A 19,364-nucleotide genomic window follows, 5' to 3' on the forward strand; every position below is an offset into this window, starting at 1 on the left:
TGATGACATTTTTGTCTGTATGGCATACCCTAACAATTGTTATTGGCTCTCCTCCCTGGTTTGGCTGTTATGTGTGTTTATCTGCTTTTGTTGAATTATTTTATACATATACTTAATTTTAAATATTTTAATGATGAAACTTACTATTTTGATGTTCACTGCCTTGGGTGGAAAGGTGGCAAAGAAATGTTTTAAATAAACAAATGAATAAGTGAATAAACGGACAAATAAAATAAATCACCCAGCTATAGTTTTGAGGCTTGTTTAAGGAAAGTGATGACAGATAAACTGGTCAAAAACTGATGATGATTTCATATTGTAAAACAGCTATACCTATAAGAAGAAGAAGAAGAAGAGTTTTGATTTATATCCCCCCTTTATCTCCTGTAGGAGACTCAAAGGGGCTTACAATCTCCTTGCCCTTCCCCCCTCACAACAAACACCCAGTGAGATAGGTGGGGTTGAGAGAGCTCCGAGAAGCTGTGACTAGCCCAAGGTCACCCAGCTGGCGTGTGTGGGAGTGTACAGGCTAATCTGAATTCCCCAGATAATCCTCCACAGCTCAGGCGGCAGAGCTGGGAATCAAACCCGGTTCCTCCAGATTAGATACACGAGCTCCAGATTAGATACACGAGCTCTTAACACGAGCTACAATGTCTTTGAACACTGGTTGCTCAATATACTGGTCAGCCCATTTTCTTCACCTTGAATGCCAATGGTTCACCTGTTGAGAAGAGAATACATGATGTTGTCTTAGTTGATGAGCCAGTTGGCCTAAATGAACATTGTAGAACTCAGTAGAAGTCTGCAAAAACATGTATTATCTCATACATATGACTCGGTCTGTTCCTCCTGTTTGGAACATGGAATTTGAAAAGATGCTGAATTTGTAAATAAACTAAATTTGTTGTTTTTTAAGAGGAATACTCTTTTTTTGGCAGCATACAATAATTAGCACCATATTATCAGCCGTTTTCATGTCTACTTGTTCATGTGTTATCCCTAGAACCCTATAAGAAGCATAAAGCTCTTTGGGACCCATAGGTATGATGGTCCCAGACTGTTTAAGGCTTTAAAGGTAAACACCAGGACCTTGATCCACCTATTTACAGATTAATTGTGAGGACAACCAGCAAAGTCTCTGTCCCAACTTGCAAGTTGTATTAGTTTTCTTTTTGAGGCAACTCTGTAAAGCTTAAACTAAAAACATGTGAAGTTTGTTCAGCAAACACATTTCCCAGATAACAACAGGCTTCAGTTACTGGGCCAACTTTAAATTGCCAGCCTAGCTGTTACTGACTTGCTGTCCCATTACTACCCTGTCAAGCCAATCTGTTGCCTGGCATGAAGGGCTCAGTGACCCAGACCTAAATTAGCTAGAAAGTGTACAAAGAATGCTGGTTTTGACCGCAATCATCATCCAAATGTTTTATGACATTAGAACTTCATGGAGCGATGTGCCATATTCAAGATAATTGTGTTTATTTCTTGAATTGTTGCTTCAGGATTTTTCCTTTTCTAAAGATGTTTTCTTGCCTTAAAAATAATTTAAAAAGAAATCCAAGACAAAGCAGCAGATCTACAGTAGTGTCAGGTGCTTTTTCTTCAATTTAACACAGCAAACAACATAATTATACAGCGTGCAGCTGGACAGGGTTCTGATCAATTTATTTTTTCTTCTTAAATACTTGATGGCACACCTGGTCTTCACACATCAGCTCCTGTAACAATAAAACAATTGATAAGCTCCTAGCATTCCCATTTGTGTTTCTTACAGTCAGCATCTCAGAAACTCCAAAACTCGTAGATAAACAGCTGAGCCAATGCATTAACAATGGACTTGCACTATTAAAAGGAAAAGAGCAGTGTATTTTATGTAGCCTATCAGCCAGCAAGCAATACAGGTTGCAGTAATTAGATTTTGACACTTGAATTGAGTTTTAAAACGGATAAAAATGAAAAATGCATGGAAATTGCTCTGTAACGGCAGGACGTTGCATAGTCTATTATTAACCAACATACTGTAATTTATTAAGCTCACTGAAGCAACAAGGAAATTGCAAAAGGCAAGAAGGAAAAGCTTTAAAGATAACAGGAGGTAACTGTAACACTTTGTCAATAGGTTTCTCTGCCAGTATCTGAACAATGTGGATCTTAACTTAGGATGTTCTACCAACCATTACAAATCTGGCCAATGAGATTATTGGCAAATTTTGAATTTGTTTTGCAATAAAACAAAGTAAGCCTGCCTTGGAGCAGGGTAAGAAACTGGTTACTTCTGGAGTGAAGTCAACCGAGTCGTATTTTTATTCATCTTATTGACTGTCCTTTGCTAAAAGTTGAAAGCGCAATTTTATGACCACAAAAACCTTTAAGACCACATTATCGATGGGTACTTTCCAATGTATTGTTATGAGGGTGTGAAATTAATCCCCTGCCCTGTTCTATTGGTCCCTTTGTGGCTGCAAATAGTCAATTTTGTTTTGCACTGAATGGTGCTGTCTCAGTTTGCAACCATGTAAACAGAGGGAGAATGTTACAAAGTACCAGTGGCCTGTTCTAAGAAGAGCATCCTTTAAATATCAGTATATAGGATTTTGGACTCTATTCAATATTTTTCAATTTCTTCTCTTCACAACTGAGTCATCTGTTGCCACATTCCTTGCATTGTGTGCCCACAAGGAGAAAAAACTATGTCTGGACTTGCCTCCCTCCAAATACACCTTGCATAGTACTTCTCTCACACTCTTCTTGACAGAATGAAGTGAGCACAAAGACCTCACCCTGGAAAGAGTTCCCATCTCCAGCCCTGGACCACACACCCCGGTAAAGTCAATGGATGTGTTAATGTGCTTACCTGCCCAGTGTTCTGCTAACCCAATGCCTCTTCCTCTGACCAATACCTTTAACAATCGCCTCATTTACACCGTCATTGCTTTACATCTGTAATTTCATCAACTAACTTTCCCTCTTGGAAACACTTCTGAGCTTGGAACATCAAGCTAATGCTTCAACCCATTAGGTCACTGACCCAGTCATTTTGGTTGGTGTCTTTCCCTGGAAAGGCAGGACTGTCTTTGTCCTGGGAAATTAAGGATCACTCTGCATAATGCTGAGGGTATGTTTTTCCCTATAAGAAGCCCCCTCTCCCAGTAACTAGTGTCAATATCATTTGACACCTCTCTGTCTGTGATATGTTCTTCCTGAGCAAGTGTGAGTTGCTCAGTTCTGTTCATCAGGCCATTTCACTCCAAGATCATGTGAATATAACCCTTACTCACCTGCAGGGAAAGGGTGGGATATAAATTAAATAATAAATAAAATAAATTTCCTCATCTATTCCAGACCTATCGCCTCACAATTGCCTATATCCTAGGAGAGTGTGTATAGACAATAAGTTCCTATCTTCCACTGTCTTGGATATCATAATGCTGGTATGATAAGAGAGGGGAGAAAGATCCCAGTTTTAGAATGTTCAGGGAGTTTAAGGGACAATAGAGAGGTATGATGTCCCCAAGGACAGATCAGCATCTGCCCCTAGGGCAGTTACATCAGGGTCCCCTCATATTGAGGGGTCCTGCCATCCCCCCCCATGGGGGTAGGTTTTAAATTGGGGTCGGACGCCTTTTATTATGTATTATGGTTTTTTGCTGTTTTATGAGTTTTAAGCTATTTTATGGGATGGAGCCTATGTGTTTATATTTGTACGACCGCTCCTGTTGATGTTGTAGTGAATGTTGTTCACCGCCCGGAGCCCTTCGGGGATCGGGCGGTATACAAATTAAATAAATAATAATAATAATAATAATCTCTAGAGGAAGCAAAAGTTGAGACCAAAAACAAAGTTTGGAAAAAAAATTCAGAAACTCAGTGCACACCTTTGTTATGGACATAAATCTCACAGAATCTTAATGCTGGTAGGATAGAAGATGGATTGTGATGTATCAGTTATGCTTACACACAGGTTTCACAAAATATCTTTTAATTTTTATTTTCTATTCAATTCTTACCATTTTAGATTTTTTTAAAAAAAACCCCAAAAACCATGCTTACGCCATTAAACATCACAACTTCTAGTAGTTGTGGCCTGATTCCCGTGCAAATAATAACATTAGGGTAATGGGAGCAGCAGTGGCTACTATTTAGGACAGTCACATTTAACTTATTTGTTACAAGGGCTGGATATGACATGAATGTGACTTCATCAGATCAGGCCTGGGGGGAGGGGTGACCTTACAAGCACTCTCAAGGGGACAGTTGCAGCTCTGAGATTTATGTTTGGCACCTCTCATTTAGAGGCTTGCAAATTTAGGGGACTTGAGATTCAGTGCAGGACCTCAAAGATGGTCAGGACAGGAGGAGGACACAGCAATTTCAAGTGGGCTGGGAACTGAGGGACAACAGAGAGAAGGGGGTGAGAAGGCAATGGAGATAAAGAGTATATGGGAAGTCGGGGAAAATCAGATTTCTCCTTCCATATGAGTCCTTGTGGGTTCCATTCTTGTCATCCCAGGATTTTGATTTCTAATAGGATTTCTAAAAGATTTCAAAGACCCAAGCTTCCCAGGGATGAAGAACTGGTGGCTTTACATCCTGTTTCTGAGGAAAGACTGAGAACATATCTATAACAACTGAATAAAAAGCAAGTGGTGCTCATTGAAAATACTGGAGATCTTTTCCTGAGGAATCTTCTGCAGCAAATAATGTTTCTTGCAAGAATAACTTAAAGGGAGCATTCCTGTTTGTGTATTGGACTATTTATTTAATTGACACTTTATCCTACACTCCCTGCAAAAAGTGCAGGCAGCATACATGGAGCTATTTCATTTTATCCAGACAACTTTGTGAGATGTGCTGGACTGAGATAAAGTCAAGCAAACCAAACCAGGGAACTCTGATATGAGTTTAAGTTCCGTCTGGACAGAGATGTGTACTTGGGCTGCCCAAATCCACACTATATTGGCTGAATCAAATCTGTTATAAAATAGTGGAGAAAATTGCACAGCAGAAGCACTTTCAAAATAAGCAGCAGGCACACAGCTATCACAGTCAAATGAGCAGAGACTATGAAACATCCTTCAAAAAGTTATAGAACTTCGCTACAGAGCCGGCTTTGCAATATCCCGCATCAGTGATTTCAGCTCTTACCAGATGCAGTTTGTCTCCTTCAATCCAATGTTTCCAGCCTCTATTTTTCTTTTCACCTTTCTGGGTACAGACTAGTTTATCACCATCCCAGCTCACTAGTGTCTGCAAGGATCAAACGATAACATTCAATAAGCTCCAAGAAATGTGAAAGTCTCCCAACAAACTGCAACCAAGGTGACACAGCAGTAGTATATTGCCAGGAGGAACTGCAACAACAGACAACGCTTTCACCTCCTCCCTCACCCAGCTCTTCAAATTCAAGTTGGAAACTGGCCGTGTCAGTTAAAGTGGTTTATGTTTCCAGTTCACAGCTATTTCTCCTGACACAATGATCCATAATTGTAAGGAATTCCATAGACGCAGAAATAAAAGGCTTTGGTAGTAAAAGTCCATTTATTAAGACATCTAAGAAAGCTCAAGTACACGCAGTGGCAGGAATGACACTTCCCGCCAGAAGCACAGGTTATAATACCAGTCACCCCATCCCCCCTTCCTGCTTCCCATGGGAACAGAGGCTTCATCTCCCGCGCAGAGATAAAGTCTCCGCCGATGCATCTGGCCCATCGCCCGGGCTGTGGAATGCACTCAAGGTTACTTCACCATCAACACTATTGAATCCTTTACACTCTGCCTCCCCTAAAGAAGACCCCTTCCCCAGGTTTCAGCGAAAGGCGCCGTGGAAAGCAGCAATAAGGGTGGGGGCTTCAATGTTTTCGAATAGACCCATTGATTATACCCAGAGGAATATCCCACCCAAGAAACTAACATTGCAAGCGCTTACATTAAAGCCGCAGAGTCCAGGATACGCCAATTTCAGAGTGCTTTGTGGGCCATCAATAATAGTCGGTATTCCTCCATGGTCGTGGCCAGGCATCGTGAAGCGGAGCCTTGAGCAAGCTGGAATGGAAGACACAGGATGGATGTTACTAAGAGAGTTAGGCAAATCTAATGGCAGTGACATCATTAATCACTTTAGTAATTTGAAAGGGTCCCACCAAATCTCTTGCCAAGTTTGGAAAAATTTTATGCACGGCCCCTGAGATTTTTTGTAGATAACACACCCAGGAGCCCACACGTGCGAGGGAAATCCAGCGATGTTTATCCGCTTTGCAGTTTTTGGGAGTCCTTGCTTGTTGTATATGTCTGACTCCACTTCCATCCCTCGGCTAGGGATGAAATCCATTGTTGAAATTCTGGGGGTCCAAGGCAGCTGCGGTAGTTGTGGCAACGGGCGGAAGGAGCCACTCAGACACAATTTCAAAGGGGTTTCTTTGTAGCCACTATGAACCGCATTGTTGTAGGCGATCTGAACGAATAAGCTCGCACTCACCTGTCTTGGTGGTAGTTGGTGTAACAACGTAAATACTGCTCTAGGGTTCTTGTTCGCTCTCTCCGCCTCGGCCACTTTGAATCGCGGTAGGGCGTATGATACGGCCTCCCCAACAACCCCTAAAACGCTTTCCAGAACTTTGAGATGAATTGGGTCTGAGACCACCTTAACGGGGGGCGTATGGAGACGGTAAACATGTTGAATAAACAGCCGCTAACTTAGGGAGCTGGGAGGGGATGGCGCTAATATGGAATAAAATGGGCTTGTTTAGAGAATAAGTCTACCACCACCCATAAAACCGTGGCCATTTCTCGGGCAAATCTGTAATGAAATCCATGGAGATGACTTCCCAAGGCCGGGAAGCTACCGGAGAGGTTGCAATAGTCCATGGGCTTTCCTGGATGGTTTTGGCTTCTGCACAAACCCAGCCTTTAATGTATGCCTCTACTGTCTTTATGGCCACCACCAGAACTGACCAGGCTAAGTAGAGTTTTCAAAGCCAAAATGCTCCAGCCGAACGGGCATCGCAAGCTTCAAGAACCTGGTTTATGAGGGGAGGCATCGCATCAACATTCCTCCACAAACTCCATTCTCCAAACGAATTGGAGTCCCCTTCGCCGCTGGGATCTCACAGGAGTTCTGGCCTCCAATTCCCGCAGAGGAAAGGAGAGGACGACTGGGAACTGGGGCGAGGAGAAGTGGAAGTTTGAGATCGAAAGTGACAGCCAACCCCAACTGGGAGGGGAAAGAACAGTGCGTGGAATGTCTCAGGCAGCTCCACCCTCCCGGTAGAAGCGAGCCGCCACAGCTAGTTTGTTGGGTTTTCCCAGGGAAAAATGGACTGTAAAAGAGAAACGAGAAAACAGTCGCCCAACGGGTTGTTTTGGCGGACATCTTGAGGGGAAAAGAGCTGCCAGGTTTTTATGGATCCGGACCAAACTTGAAAAGGGATGTTTAGCCTCCAGCCAGTGGCCAAGTGGAGAGTGCTTGATGGCCTAGTCTCTTTGTCACCTACAGTCCAGCGGAGCTCGCACCAGAGAATTTTTTTGACAACAAGCACAACGGAACCAGTCTACCATCTTTATTTTTCTGCAACAGGGTTGCCCCAAGTGCTTTGTCCGAGGCGGCCCACGGAACCACAAACGGAGATCCGGTCAGGGGTGCTTTAGGATAGGTTCGTGGTAAACGAGGATTTTAATAGTTCAAAGGTTGTTTGACATTTTCAGACCAGAAAAGGGGGGCCCCGGCTTACGGACAGTGATCCTACTCCTTAGTGCAGAGGTCTGTGAGAGGGAGTCAGTTCAGCAAATTGGGGTATAAAAAAAGCAAACCACTGGAGTTCTTTATGTTGGTGGGGGTAGGCCATTGGAGGACTCAAGGCCAATTTTAGCAGGATCCATTTTAAGCCCTCGGCTAGATCCGCAACCCAAATAGTCAATGGAGTCTGATGAAAACAGCATTTGGAGAGTTTGGCAAAGAGAGAGTTGTCATACGCTGCTTAGCACCTTCTCGAATCCAATATTTCATGCTCTTCTTATCGCTTTTATGAGTAAATTAAAACGCCATCTAAGTATACAACAACTCCCTTTGTACAGTAAATCATGGAGAACTTCATTAATAAGGGCCATGAAAGCTCTGGGGTCCCACTTAACCCGAATGGCATTATTAAGTATTCAAACTGTCCAAACTTTGTGTTAAACGAGTCAGGTGTTCATATCCTTCAGCAATTCTGACTCTGTAGTAAGCTTCTCTCAAGTCCAATTTAGTAAAATGCTGCCCTTTGCCGAAAGTGCATCTAAAAGGTCCTTTGATCAAAGGCAAAGGATATTTATTGGACAGGGAGACCGCGATTGAGACCTCGGAGCAATCTGTGCAAAGCCTTAAAGATCCATCTTTCTTTTGACAAACAAAACGGGAGCAGCGCAGGTTTGGTAGCCCACGTGATGAAACCGCTGCAAGGTTCTTGTTCAAGAAGGCACGGTTCCTTCTCCTCATTGGGACTCACATGCGTAGATTCTACCTTTGCAGTTGCTCTGGTTGTATGACAATTTTACAGTCAGTGTCTCTGTGGGTGGCAACTGATCACATTCCTGCTCCTGAAAAACTCTGGCTAGATCTTGATATGCAGGTGGGATGCCAATAGAATCGAGCAATCACTGAGGAAGCCAGAGAGGGGTGTGTGTCAGGAGACGCTGGGTTTCTTCCCAATTCATGTGTTCACCGCGAGGGGAGGGTCAGTGAATTCTGAGATCCTTTCTTCCAAAATGGAATTTTGTTCATGTAACAACAACCAAGGCATGCCTAAAATCATGGAGGCCACTGGCGCAAAATGAAACTAATTTTCTCCCAATGGTCGGCGAACGGAGGAGAACTCGCTGCTTTGAACTGGGCCGGTCCTTCGCTTCCCGAGGGCTGGTCAGCCCATTTGGGTGAATGGTATGGGCTTAGCCAGTGGAATTCGGTCCAGACCCAGCTCCTCTGCCACCTGGGCCGATTAAGCAGTGGGAGCAGCCGAATCCACAAGGCCGAGGCTATACGCGAGTGTTTACGGGTTGGCCAGAAATGCTTGAACAGTAGAGCGCTTCGCCTTCACTCACCGCCAGGAGTCGGGCCCATGTCCATGGGGCTGAAGAAAGGCAAACAGCCGCCCTCCTTCTGTCAGCTTCGTCACCGCTTTGGACGAAAGCCAGTGGGAGGCGTCCCCTGACTCCGCGCGGTGGTTTGGCAGACGGAGGCGCTGAGCTGGGGTCGCTGGTTTGGCTTCTGGGACAGTTGGCGTGCTAGATGACCTGGCTCCTCCGCAGTAAAGACACAACTCAAGCTTCCGCCACGGGCGGTCGGAGGTGGTTTCGGTAGGAGCCGCTACTGGACTTGGTGGACACAGTAGTGGTTTTAGGCTGGCGCCTCTTTGACGAAGCGATTCCAAACGAGACGCCACTTGAGACCTCCTAACTGGATCCAATCCGCGAATGGTACGAGGAACCCGAATTAAAACACCGCTTTCACGAGCTTGCTGTCCACAGCATCCGGAGAAGTATTCGTGATTTCATGCTCAGGCCACCAGGAGGAAGTTCCAGAGCAGTCACGCATCGCAATTCACGGACAAATTCTGCAAACGGGCGTTGCCTTGGCTGGATGGTTTTGATGGTGCTGATAGCTTCATTCTCGGGCGCCTGGATCTTGAAAGCGCCGCCTAAAGCTTGGAGGAATGCGGCACTGCGCAGAGTCCTCATCCTGTAAATCCAAAACAGTCACTTAACCAGTCGGGCTGCTGCCCCATCCAGGACTGGAGCCGAATGTCCCGATTTTTCGCTGCTCAGACCGGGTATAGACGATCATCATAGTCTCTGGCGTGGGCATTGAGTTGCAAGATGAAGTAGGGAAGTTTAAGCGGTCGCATCAAAACGGGCTGGTATCGGGGCCATAGTAGCTCCGCTCGACGGCTCTTGGTGCCTGCTGGGGAGGTGGTTGCGCCGGGTTGAGCGGGTTGGGCAGGCAGCTGTGTAACGGGGAGCCGGACCGGGCTGGCGCTTTGGGGTGGCAGGACTCCAGGTACGCGGCCCCTGGCTGCATGATCAGTAACAGCATAGACTCCAACTTCTGGGGCTTCCCGGCCCGTTGCCTCCTTAGTTCCCTCTCCAACGCAGCCAGATCCCTCTCCTTGGCGAGCCAATGCATCCTGGTGCGATGCAGCAGCTCTTTTCTCGCTCCAATCAGCCAGTTCGGCCCCGCTTAAGGGCTTCAGTGAGCTCACTCTTTATGCGAGAGCCTGAACGCCGCCGCTGTAAATCCAGTCTGGAGTGTTCCAGGACTTTATCATGGACTGATCGATTCTGGCATATTGTCGCTGGAGCGCTGCTTTTGGCACGGTCCAACTCGAAGCTGGACTTCTTTTATGGTTGTTCCCGGGTCCTCTGCAGGTTTTCGCGCATTTGCTGCAACTGTGCCCGCCCCTCCTCCCATAGCTGGCGCTCACGGTTCCATGCCGCTACTTCAGTCGTCCCACTTCCTCATCCCAGTCCTCCCTCGATGGGAGAGGAAACCACCTGGCTGGGAATGCAGGCTTTCTTCGGACTCTTCGCCGCCTGGAAGCGAGGCATCGGAGACACCGAAGCCGCGAGCCACCGGTGGCTCCCCCCCGAGGCACCTCTGCGGCGCTGGCCCGGGATTAGGGGTCCGGGATGGGGAAGCTGCACGGATACCCTCCCACCCCGGTTTAGTCCCGTGTCCTTGATCGGCCCCAGTAAGCAAGCCACGGTGGTTCTTTTGGGAGCATCACCAAAATACGAAGTTCAGGAATCGCTCAACACTCCTGGGTTGCCGCGATGAAAGGTGGTCAAGCCCGCCTCCTCCATGACAGGTTGCCTCTCAGGTTTATAATCCCCCCCAAAACGGGTACAGTTCCGATCCACAGGCGCCGATCCATAGACAGCTCAAACGCACTCATGGTCGCTTCGCCACGCCCCTCGCTCCAACGGAGTAAAGGGAAGACTCGCGGCTGATACGAGGACGGAAAGAGCCACCAGCGCAGGCTCCGCTTCTCCTGCTGGTTCCTCCAGGATCCAGAAGGGAAAGGTCGGAGCCTCTTTGGGGCTACCGCACTCTTCCAGTAAAATTCAACCTCTCCATCGCAAGACAAGAGGTCCACTGCACAGGAATATAGATGAATTAAGATTCCTTCCACAAGGTAAGGAATTCCATAGACGCAGAAATAAAAGGCTTTGGTAGTAAAAGTCCATTTATTAAGACATCTAAGAAAGCTCAAGTACACGCAGTGGCAGGAATGACACTTCCCGCCAGAAGCACAGGTTATAATACCAGTCACCCCATCCCCTCTTCCTGCTTCCCATGGGAACAGAGGCTTCATCTCCCGCGCAGAGATAAAGTCTCCGCCGATGCATCTGGCCCATCGCCCGGGCTGTGGAATGCACTCAAGGTTACTTCACCATCAACACTATTGAATCCTTTACAATAATGTTACACACACGAAAGAAGAGAATTAGATAAAGTGAATTTATGGTGGAATTGGCCACAAAAAAAGTAGCTGAGATCTGAAATCTGCATTATTCTGCTGCTTTAAAAAGAAAGTATCAAAAGCATTATGCAGCACAGCAGTAGGGAAGCCATGCATCATTTAAACTATTTTCACATCAAATACGCCACACACTTCTGTTTCAGATGTGGAGAGGTTATTAAGGCTGCAGTCCTAGGAATGTTTTCTAGACAGGAAGCCCCACTCAAGTAAACTTGCAGCTTGAATTTTGGGTTTGTTTGCTTCTCACACGATCCAATATATCTCTGAAAACTTGGACAATCTTTGGGAATATCCTCTGCACGTTACACTGGAAAGTCCATGGTTGTCATCTTACGGGGTGTGTGTGTGTGTGTGTGTGTGTGTGGTAAATACAGGATGTTGAATTCTTCAGGCACTTAGACTTTCCATTGAATTTAAACAGTATCTGTTTCAGAGAGTAGCCCTGTTAGTCTGCACTAGAACAGCTAGATTTGAGTTCAGTAGCCCTCAGAGTCTAACAAGATTTTGGAGATATAAACTGTACAAAGTTATCTGATGAAGGAAGCTTTGACTCTCAAAAGCTTATATCCAAAAAATCTTGTAAGTCTCTAAACAAACAAACAAAGTCTCTAAACAAACAAACAAACATGCTGAGAAACATTCTAGACCCACTGTCCCTCTCTTAAGAGGAGGTTTTAATAGTCGGATGCCATCTATTTTAAACTTGAATAGGGTTTGATATTTGAATGCTGCATTTTAAGTCTTAATTTATTTTTATCTTTTTATTGTCTGTTGTTAATGTTGTACACCGCCCTGAGCCCTCCGGGGGAGGGCGGTATAAAAATGCAATAATAAATAAATAAATAAATAAATAAATAAATAAATAAATAAATAAAAGTGCTACTAGACTTGAATTCAACAGGATCTGTGGAGTATCTTTCTTCTAAATGGTTGTCATTGCCTCACTCAGGTTCCATGGGGGAAAAACCTCCATCGTGCTTGTAATTTCTGCCCTCAGGAATAAATGACATCTTGAGAGGGTTGGACTGACGTTGGAAAAATGGCATAGGGGAAAGAGCTATTCACCACCAGCTGCTTTCCCAGTCAAAGTAGCAGGCTCCTGCCCACTCCATGGGTGCAATGTGGGTGAGGGACAGGTGGAGGGATATCACTCAATGATTTCTCTTCATAATTTGTAGTTTGTGGTTCAGCAACAAGAATCTGACATCACAAAAAAATTGAAAACTCTGTGTTTTTACCTCGCATGACATACTGCCTTTCTTTCTTTCTTTCTTTCTTTCTTTCTTTCTTTCTTTCTTTCTTTCTTTCTTTCTTTCTTTCTTTCTTTCTTTCTTTCTTTCTTTCTTTCTTTCTTTCTTTCTTTCTTTCTTTCTTTCCGGTCTATAGCACAGTCCCTGTGAGTGCCTGAAAACATTCTACATTTCTGGATTGAAAGCCATAGAGGTACACAATGACTTCTTTGAAATAATTAATTCCTGCTTCTTTTGCAAAAATAGCATGTGGCAGTGAGGCATATTGGGCAGAAATCATCTTGATAAGAGATCAGATAGGATTATAAAAGAAATGAGTTGCTTTTTCCTTCTTTCAAACAGATAACAGTGGAGAGATAGGAGGAGAAAATTGAGGTTGCAGAAAGTTCAGCGAGGAGGCACTTTTGTTCACAGATAGGGCTGGTAAAGGATGGCTCTGACAGAGTCATAAGCACCATCCTGCGATGGCAGGCCACAGAAAGGTCACAAATGACAATAAAGATGTTGTATATAAGTAGCAAATTTCCCTCTGCTCTCTTATGGGGGAAAAAGAGTAATTTGGAGACAGCAGTGTTTGCCGTTGGGTTCTAGAGGTGTGATGTAGACCAATATAGTCACAGTGAACATTAGACCAGTTTGAACTCTGGTTGGAATCAGGAATAACAACTAGCCTTAGGCAACAAGCTACACATTGCACAGCTGATCACTGCAAAATGAAGTCTTACTCTCAGAATGGGAACTTCCCCTAATCCCTTTTCACTTTACTTCATAGATGAAAATGAAAGAAAAGGCTACAGCTCAGTAGCAGAACACACATGTTGAAAGCAGAAGGTCCCAGGTTCAATTCCTGGCTTCTTCAATTAAACATATTGCAGATGTTGAAAAAGGTCTCTGGATGCCTGATGGTCAGAATACACAGTATTGAGCAAGATGGGCCAATGGTCTGACTTGGTTAACAGCAACTTCATATGTATGATAAAAATTGAAAAACGACTCTGCATTTGACAAGTATATTTTATGGGATTCACTGATGCCTGTGACAGAATTTCTGTTAGCCAATTCACAATATCAGTTGCAGAAGGCAAAGGCAAAACTGTAGAAAAAAGCTTTCTCCCAACAGGCTACGTTTACGATATGCATTAAAGCTCTTTCTAGCACTTCTACTTGTAGCTGATTGCAGAGGTGTGGGTGTATAAAAAGAATGTAAACACTTCAAGGCTGCCAAAACATGAATGAATCAAAACGAAAAATTGGCCAGATAGTTATTTATCAGTAAACATATTGGGAGGCAGGAGAACTGTGGGCGAGTAGAGAAACAAACTGTGACTTGGGCCATAGAATTCAAAATAGTGCATTATAGAAAATGTAAAATGTTAATGGCTGTACCTTAAATGTAGGTACTTTCAGTCTGAAAGAGCTTTTCTACCCTGTAGATAAACTCTTTCCTGACCATTATCCACTGCCGTTGGTTCCAAGATTGGGCATGAGTCTTTGACATTAAAAATGTGCCTGTGGACCACTGCCTGTAGTGGTAGTACTAGAGAACCCTTACTTCTGCTGCTCTGAGGAGAAGAGAAGAAGAATTTACAGCTGTGTGATGCCATCGGAGCTGGATATTGGTGCTGCCATGTGTGGCCCTGAAGAAGGTGAGAGAACAAGCAACAGCCTGTGCAGGGTAGGGGTGGGTGGGTGGGGAGTAAGTGGTGGATGTAGTTTGGTCAGTTGTGGACCGACCTTTGGCCCCAGCAGGTCTATAGCAGTACCAGCCCCTGATTCTAGGTATGAAATGTTGCTAACTTGATTAATCCCTACCATACTTCAAAGACTAGGCACCAAAGGGATATTATTCTCCTATGTGTTCAATTACATACTTCAGTGTTTCATTCTCCTCCTCTCTTAACTCTCTTATATAATCTTGAAGCACTGTTACACTTTATTAAAGCTGTTTTGCCACTGTTATCACTACTTTGATGTGAGCACTGTCCCTCTCAATTGTCCTTACAGGGTAGGCTTACACTCTCCTGACTGGTCGGCACAACAGAAGACCAAAACCACAGGAATCTTTGCTTGGAAGGGCAGGCAGTCCGCTCCCGGCCGCGTGGCTGAGCAGGTGAAGGAACACAGAGGAGGAAGGTTCGCCGTGCTTGGGCAGCGAACTGAGCATCGGCGGGTGGGGTGGGTGGGTTTTGTGGAAACGGGCATGCGCAGCGGTAGTTGGTGGGGGTTGGGTGCCAAGGCGGAGGGGGGTGGCTTGTAGCAGCCATGTGCATTTGGAGGATGGGGGGGAGGGTGCATGCGGACCACGGGCCGCTGGTGTGTGTGTGTGTTTTATGCTGGGCATGCGTTGGGAGGTAGGTGGGGGGGGCGGCGAAGCAAAGGGCTGTGTGCGTGGATGGCTGGATGGCGGCTAGTGGGCATGCACAGTAGGAGGTGGGGGGGAGGGCGAGGGTGGTGGCGAGCTGTTGTAGAGTTCCATTGTTCTGTTGTTTCTGTTGTGGAGGCATTCCAAGCTTGGTGGTGGGCATGCACAGCTTGGGTTTGGGGGGGGGGAAGGAGTTTTTGGGGTGTAGGTGCAGTGTCGGAGAGAGGGAAGGAGATATGAACACAGTAGGAGGCATGAGGGGTGGCGTCTGAAAGTTTCAGGGCGGTTGGTGAAGTGGTGTCCGAGGTCACCTGTCACCAACAGGGGTGTTTCAGGGTGTGGCAGGGGTATTCCAGGGTGGGTGGGGGCATGGCACGGGTGCAGGGTGCATAGTTCTCCTTGCTCTGGCTCTGCTACCACACTAGTATAAGGAGGGGAGCAGAAACTTATATTAGGTTGCATCCAGCTAACATAGATAAGAGATGAAGTATCCAAAGGTATGAAGGAAGGGAACTTGGAAGCTAGAGTCTCCCTGGAAACTACAAAATGCTGACCCCAGAGGGACTGCTTCACATGTTAACAATATTTCTCAGCATGGAAGGGATTTCCAGGTAGGAATTTGTAGGAAACTTATGTAGCTGTAAATACCAAACACGGGTTATTCTTAGAGGAGCCAAAAGCAGCTTAAGAGATCCCAGTTTTCAGAGGGAAATGGGGCAATGGAGAAACATAAAATAGCCCTTCTTACCAATCTCCACCTCCAAACTTCAGTTCCAGTGGCATCATGTTGTAGAAAGAGTGATAGTGATTAAAAGGATAATGCTACAACCTGTAAATGCCTTAATTAAACATGGCCTTCAGTAACAAAGCCATGTATTCACTGCATACACATGAACATATGAAATTGCCTTATACTAAATCAGACTCCTGGTCTGTCAGAGTCAGTATTGTCCACCGAGACTGGCAGTGGCTGTCGAGGATCTCTGGCAGAGGTCACCTACTGCTAGACCTTTTAACTAGCGATGTCAGGGATTGAACTTGGGGCCATTTGCATGCCAAGCAGATGCTCCACCACTGAGACACTGCCCTCTCCAAGAATTATGATGTTCATGTGATGTACATATGGTGATGTACAAGCCATCATTATGCTGTTTATGTGAGTTTCCAGAATATTTTTTACAATAAATTGCGTTTTTGTGTATTGTTTTGTCACATGTGAAATCTTGCTACTTGAAGTAAAGGGACTGATATTCTAAAGAATGGATTGAATTCACAGCCAGTTGTCCTAATAGCAACCTTAAAAACATCAATTCCTCCTCTGCTTAGGTCATCAGACTTATTGAATGTGCAAAATTTGGAGTAGGCTCCTGGTGTAGAAGGAAGAACACCGGTTCACCACAAGCAAGGAACTGTAGGATGTAAACCATGGGCAGAAATGAAAAACTTGCTACTGCAGATGCAATTATTTTTTTCATAGTGGCCCAGGAGGATAAATCACTCAAGAGTGACTTCCCCCATACAGAGGAATATGCTTTAGCCCTTAGGAATCTGTGAGGGAGAGCCTCTGCTATCAACAGGAAATGCATGAGCCTCTGAAGATGGAAAGTAATTCTGTCTTGCTGTCACAAGCTTGAGAATTATCATCATTTACATATAAAATAAATACTTGCAATAGAAGAACATCCTGTTTCTGAAATGCAAATCATAGCTTCCTTATAAATAAACATTTCCTTAACATTTATAATTTGCTTTCAGCCTTTTTTTTTTAATGTCAGGTGCTGGTGTTGACTGCTGTGTAAATGGAAAACAAATCATAGGTTTCTACCTTCACCACTCGGTTGTCAAGCCCCTTGGTGTGCTCTTCAAATTCTTCCCCTATGGTGTAATTCACTTCATAGTTCCTGAAAGTACTCAGTGTTTTTGTCCTGAAATTGTCTCCTTCTTGGATAATTTCTTTCATTTGTTTCAAGTGGTTTGCAATCTTACGTGTAGCAAAATCAATATCTGTAAAGACCCCAAGAAACATTCCTGTTAATAACTTCACTACATTCAAACTTAAATTTCTCAACAGTAAGGTTATAATCCAAAGAGATATGTGAGCCTGGAGGGGCTGCTATGTTTGTTCGTTTGAACAATAATACCCCTTACTATATGACAACACTTTTTGACATATCATTTGTTTTAGATGTAGTTTGCTGAAGCAATGGAAGGATAGCTGTCTGATCTGAATTTCCAAGTATGCTTTCAGCCAAAGGTTCTCATTTATCCCAACCCACTTGTTTTTACAACATCAGAATTATGACTAACGAGCAGTGGTGTAGCACCAATGGAGCTGGGGGGAGCGGCGCCCCAGGCATGCACTGCGGCAGGGGCGAGGCCGGGGCATGGCGGGAGCGTTCTGGGGTGGGTGTGGGTGACACTGCAGCAGGGGCACAGGGCGGGCACGTGCCCCAGGCGCAGTTCCCCCTCACTCCATCCCTGCTAACAAGGGATGGTGCTGCAACTGCCATGATCCCAACTCCAAAAAGGCTGCTGATCAGTGAAGGATACTGCAATCATTTCAGGCCATACAAAAGATGGAGCTTACCAGAGCTGTCCTGGACTTGTAAGGCATGTCTTCATGGAAAGCCAATCCTCTCAGTTCTCTGTATTATCAGCTCCTTGCATTTTTGCTTCAGGAGCTTCTGCCCTTCCTCATTCTGGGTGTTGTTGTTGAGGGAAGCTACTAGACCAGCGGTTCTCAACCTTCCTAATGCCGTGACCCTTTAATACAGTTCCTCATGTTGTGGTGACCCCCAACCCTAACATTTATCCATTTTACAAATGGAGAACACTGATGCAGAGAGTCTTAGGCGACCCCTGTGAAAGGGTCGTTCGACTCCCCAAAGGGGTCCTGACCCTCAAGTTGAGAACCACTGTACCAGACTGTCTTTTTGTGCTTACTGAGCCTAGTACCTTTCCCACCACTTACCTCTCTGCTGTCCATTTAGCCCCTATACCTACTTCTTGATTGGATCTTTGAACATAAGAAGAGTTCTGCTTCAGCAAAACAATGATCCATCTAGTCCAGCATCTGGTTCCCCACAGTATCCAACCAGAGGCTCCATAAGGTCCACAGTTTGGGCCATAGCTTTCCCTTGTTATTTCCCTCCCAGTGCCTAGCTTTCAGAGGTATGCTGTCTCAACACAGATAAGTTCCATTTAGCTATTACTACTCCTGGGACCATAAGACTTGTCCCAAATTATGAGTATTGTGAAGAAGTGCTATGAATTGACCAGCACAATTTTTTGCTTCAGTGTTATGGACTATGAACTAAGAACTTGGCTTTGGCTCTTACCTGTGCTACAAAATGTCTCCTCTTCTCAGCTTTTTCCTGGCAGCTAGAACCCAATATTACAAACAGTGTAGATACCAAATACCTAATACAATATGGACCTGACCTGAGGCCCTATTTGTACATATCACAAGTTAAATGAGAGCTTCTACAATCTCACATATTTGTACAGGGCTAGATCGGGGGGGGGGTGAGGGGTGGCAGATGCCCCAGGTGATAGGTAGAGAGGGGCATCAGCAGCAGGCAGAGGAGGCTCAATTTTCCAGAAGAAATGGCTCATTCTGCAGCACACATAACCCATTCCACCCAATTACACTATAAAATGTGATGGAAGCGCAATTGCCCAGCAGAGATGGCTCATCCTGCAGTGCACACACCCGTTACCTCAATTAGGCTGCTGCTAAGAGGAAGGGCGGAGGAAGAGGAAAACCCCAAACCTCTGAAGATGCCAGCCACAGATGCAGGCAAAACATCAGGAGAGATGCTAGAACACGACCATACAGCCCGGAAACCACACAGCACCCCAGTGATTCTGGCCGTGAAAGCCTTCGACAAGCTGTGACCATTAGTCTTGTGAGACTTTGGTGAACAGAGAGGAGTGGAGTTAAATGTTTCTAAGGAAATGTTCAAAGGTGTCAAGTTCTTTGCAGTGGGAGAAACAGACCCTTAGGTAACCTTCCTTGGCCTTGCTAATCTCCCACCTTCCCCCCCCCCAGCTGAGGCACCTTTGACTCTTCCATGTGCAGGACCTTCCAGTTACTTGTCTTCCTGCTCCTTCTCTTTCAAGGACCATGATTTGAGAGTGATTCCGGTAGGCTTTGGTCATGCAAGACTGCTGGGGGAGCTTAGGGCACATTCTAAACCAGGGGTAGGGAACCTGCGGCTCGAGAGCCGCATGCGGCTT

General features: G+C 45.3%; 1 protein-coding gene across 1 annotated transcript in view; it reads right to left on the reverse strand.

The window, feature by feature from the left end:
- Positions 1 to 1,485: 1,485 nt before the first annotated feature.
- The window catches only part of LOC125438474 (retinol-binding protein 2-like), a 29,637-nt gene continuing 11,758 nt past the window's right edge, over positions 1,486 to 19,364 (reverse strand). The window contains exons 2-4 of the mRNA XM_048506912.1: positions 16,951 to 17,129; positions 5,149 to 5,250; positions 1,486 to 1,721 (exon numbers count right to left, since the gene is read on the reverse strand). Of these exons, the coding sequence (XP_048362869.1) occupies positions 1,668 to 1,721; positions 5,149 to 5,250; positions 16,951 to 17,129 (335 nt within the window). The 3' untranslated portion in view covers positions 1,486 to 1,667. The remainder of the gene's footprint in view (positions 1,722 to 5,148; positions 5,251 to 16,950; positions 17,130 to 19,364) is intronic.

The sequence above is a fragment of the Sphaerodactylus townsendi genome, linkage group LG08 (genome assembly GCF_021028975.2).
Source record: "Sphaerodactylus townsendi isolate TG3544 linkage group LG08, MPM_Stown_v2.3, whole genome shotgun sequence".
Taxonomy (NCBI): Eukaryota; Metazoa; Chordata; class Lepidosauria; order Squamata; family Sphaerodactylidae; genus Sphaerodactylus; species Sphaerodactylus townsendi.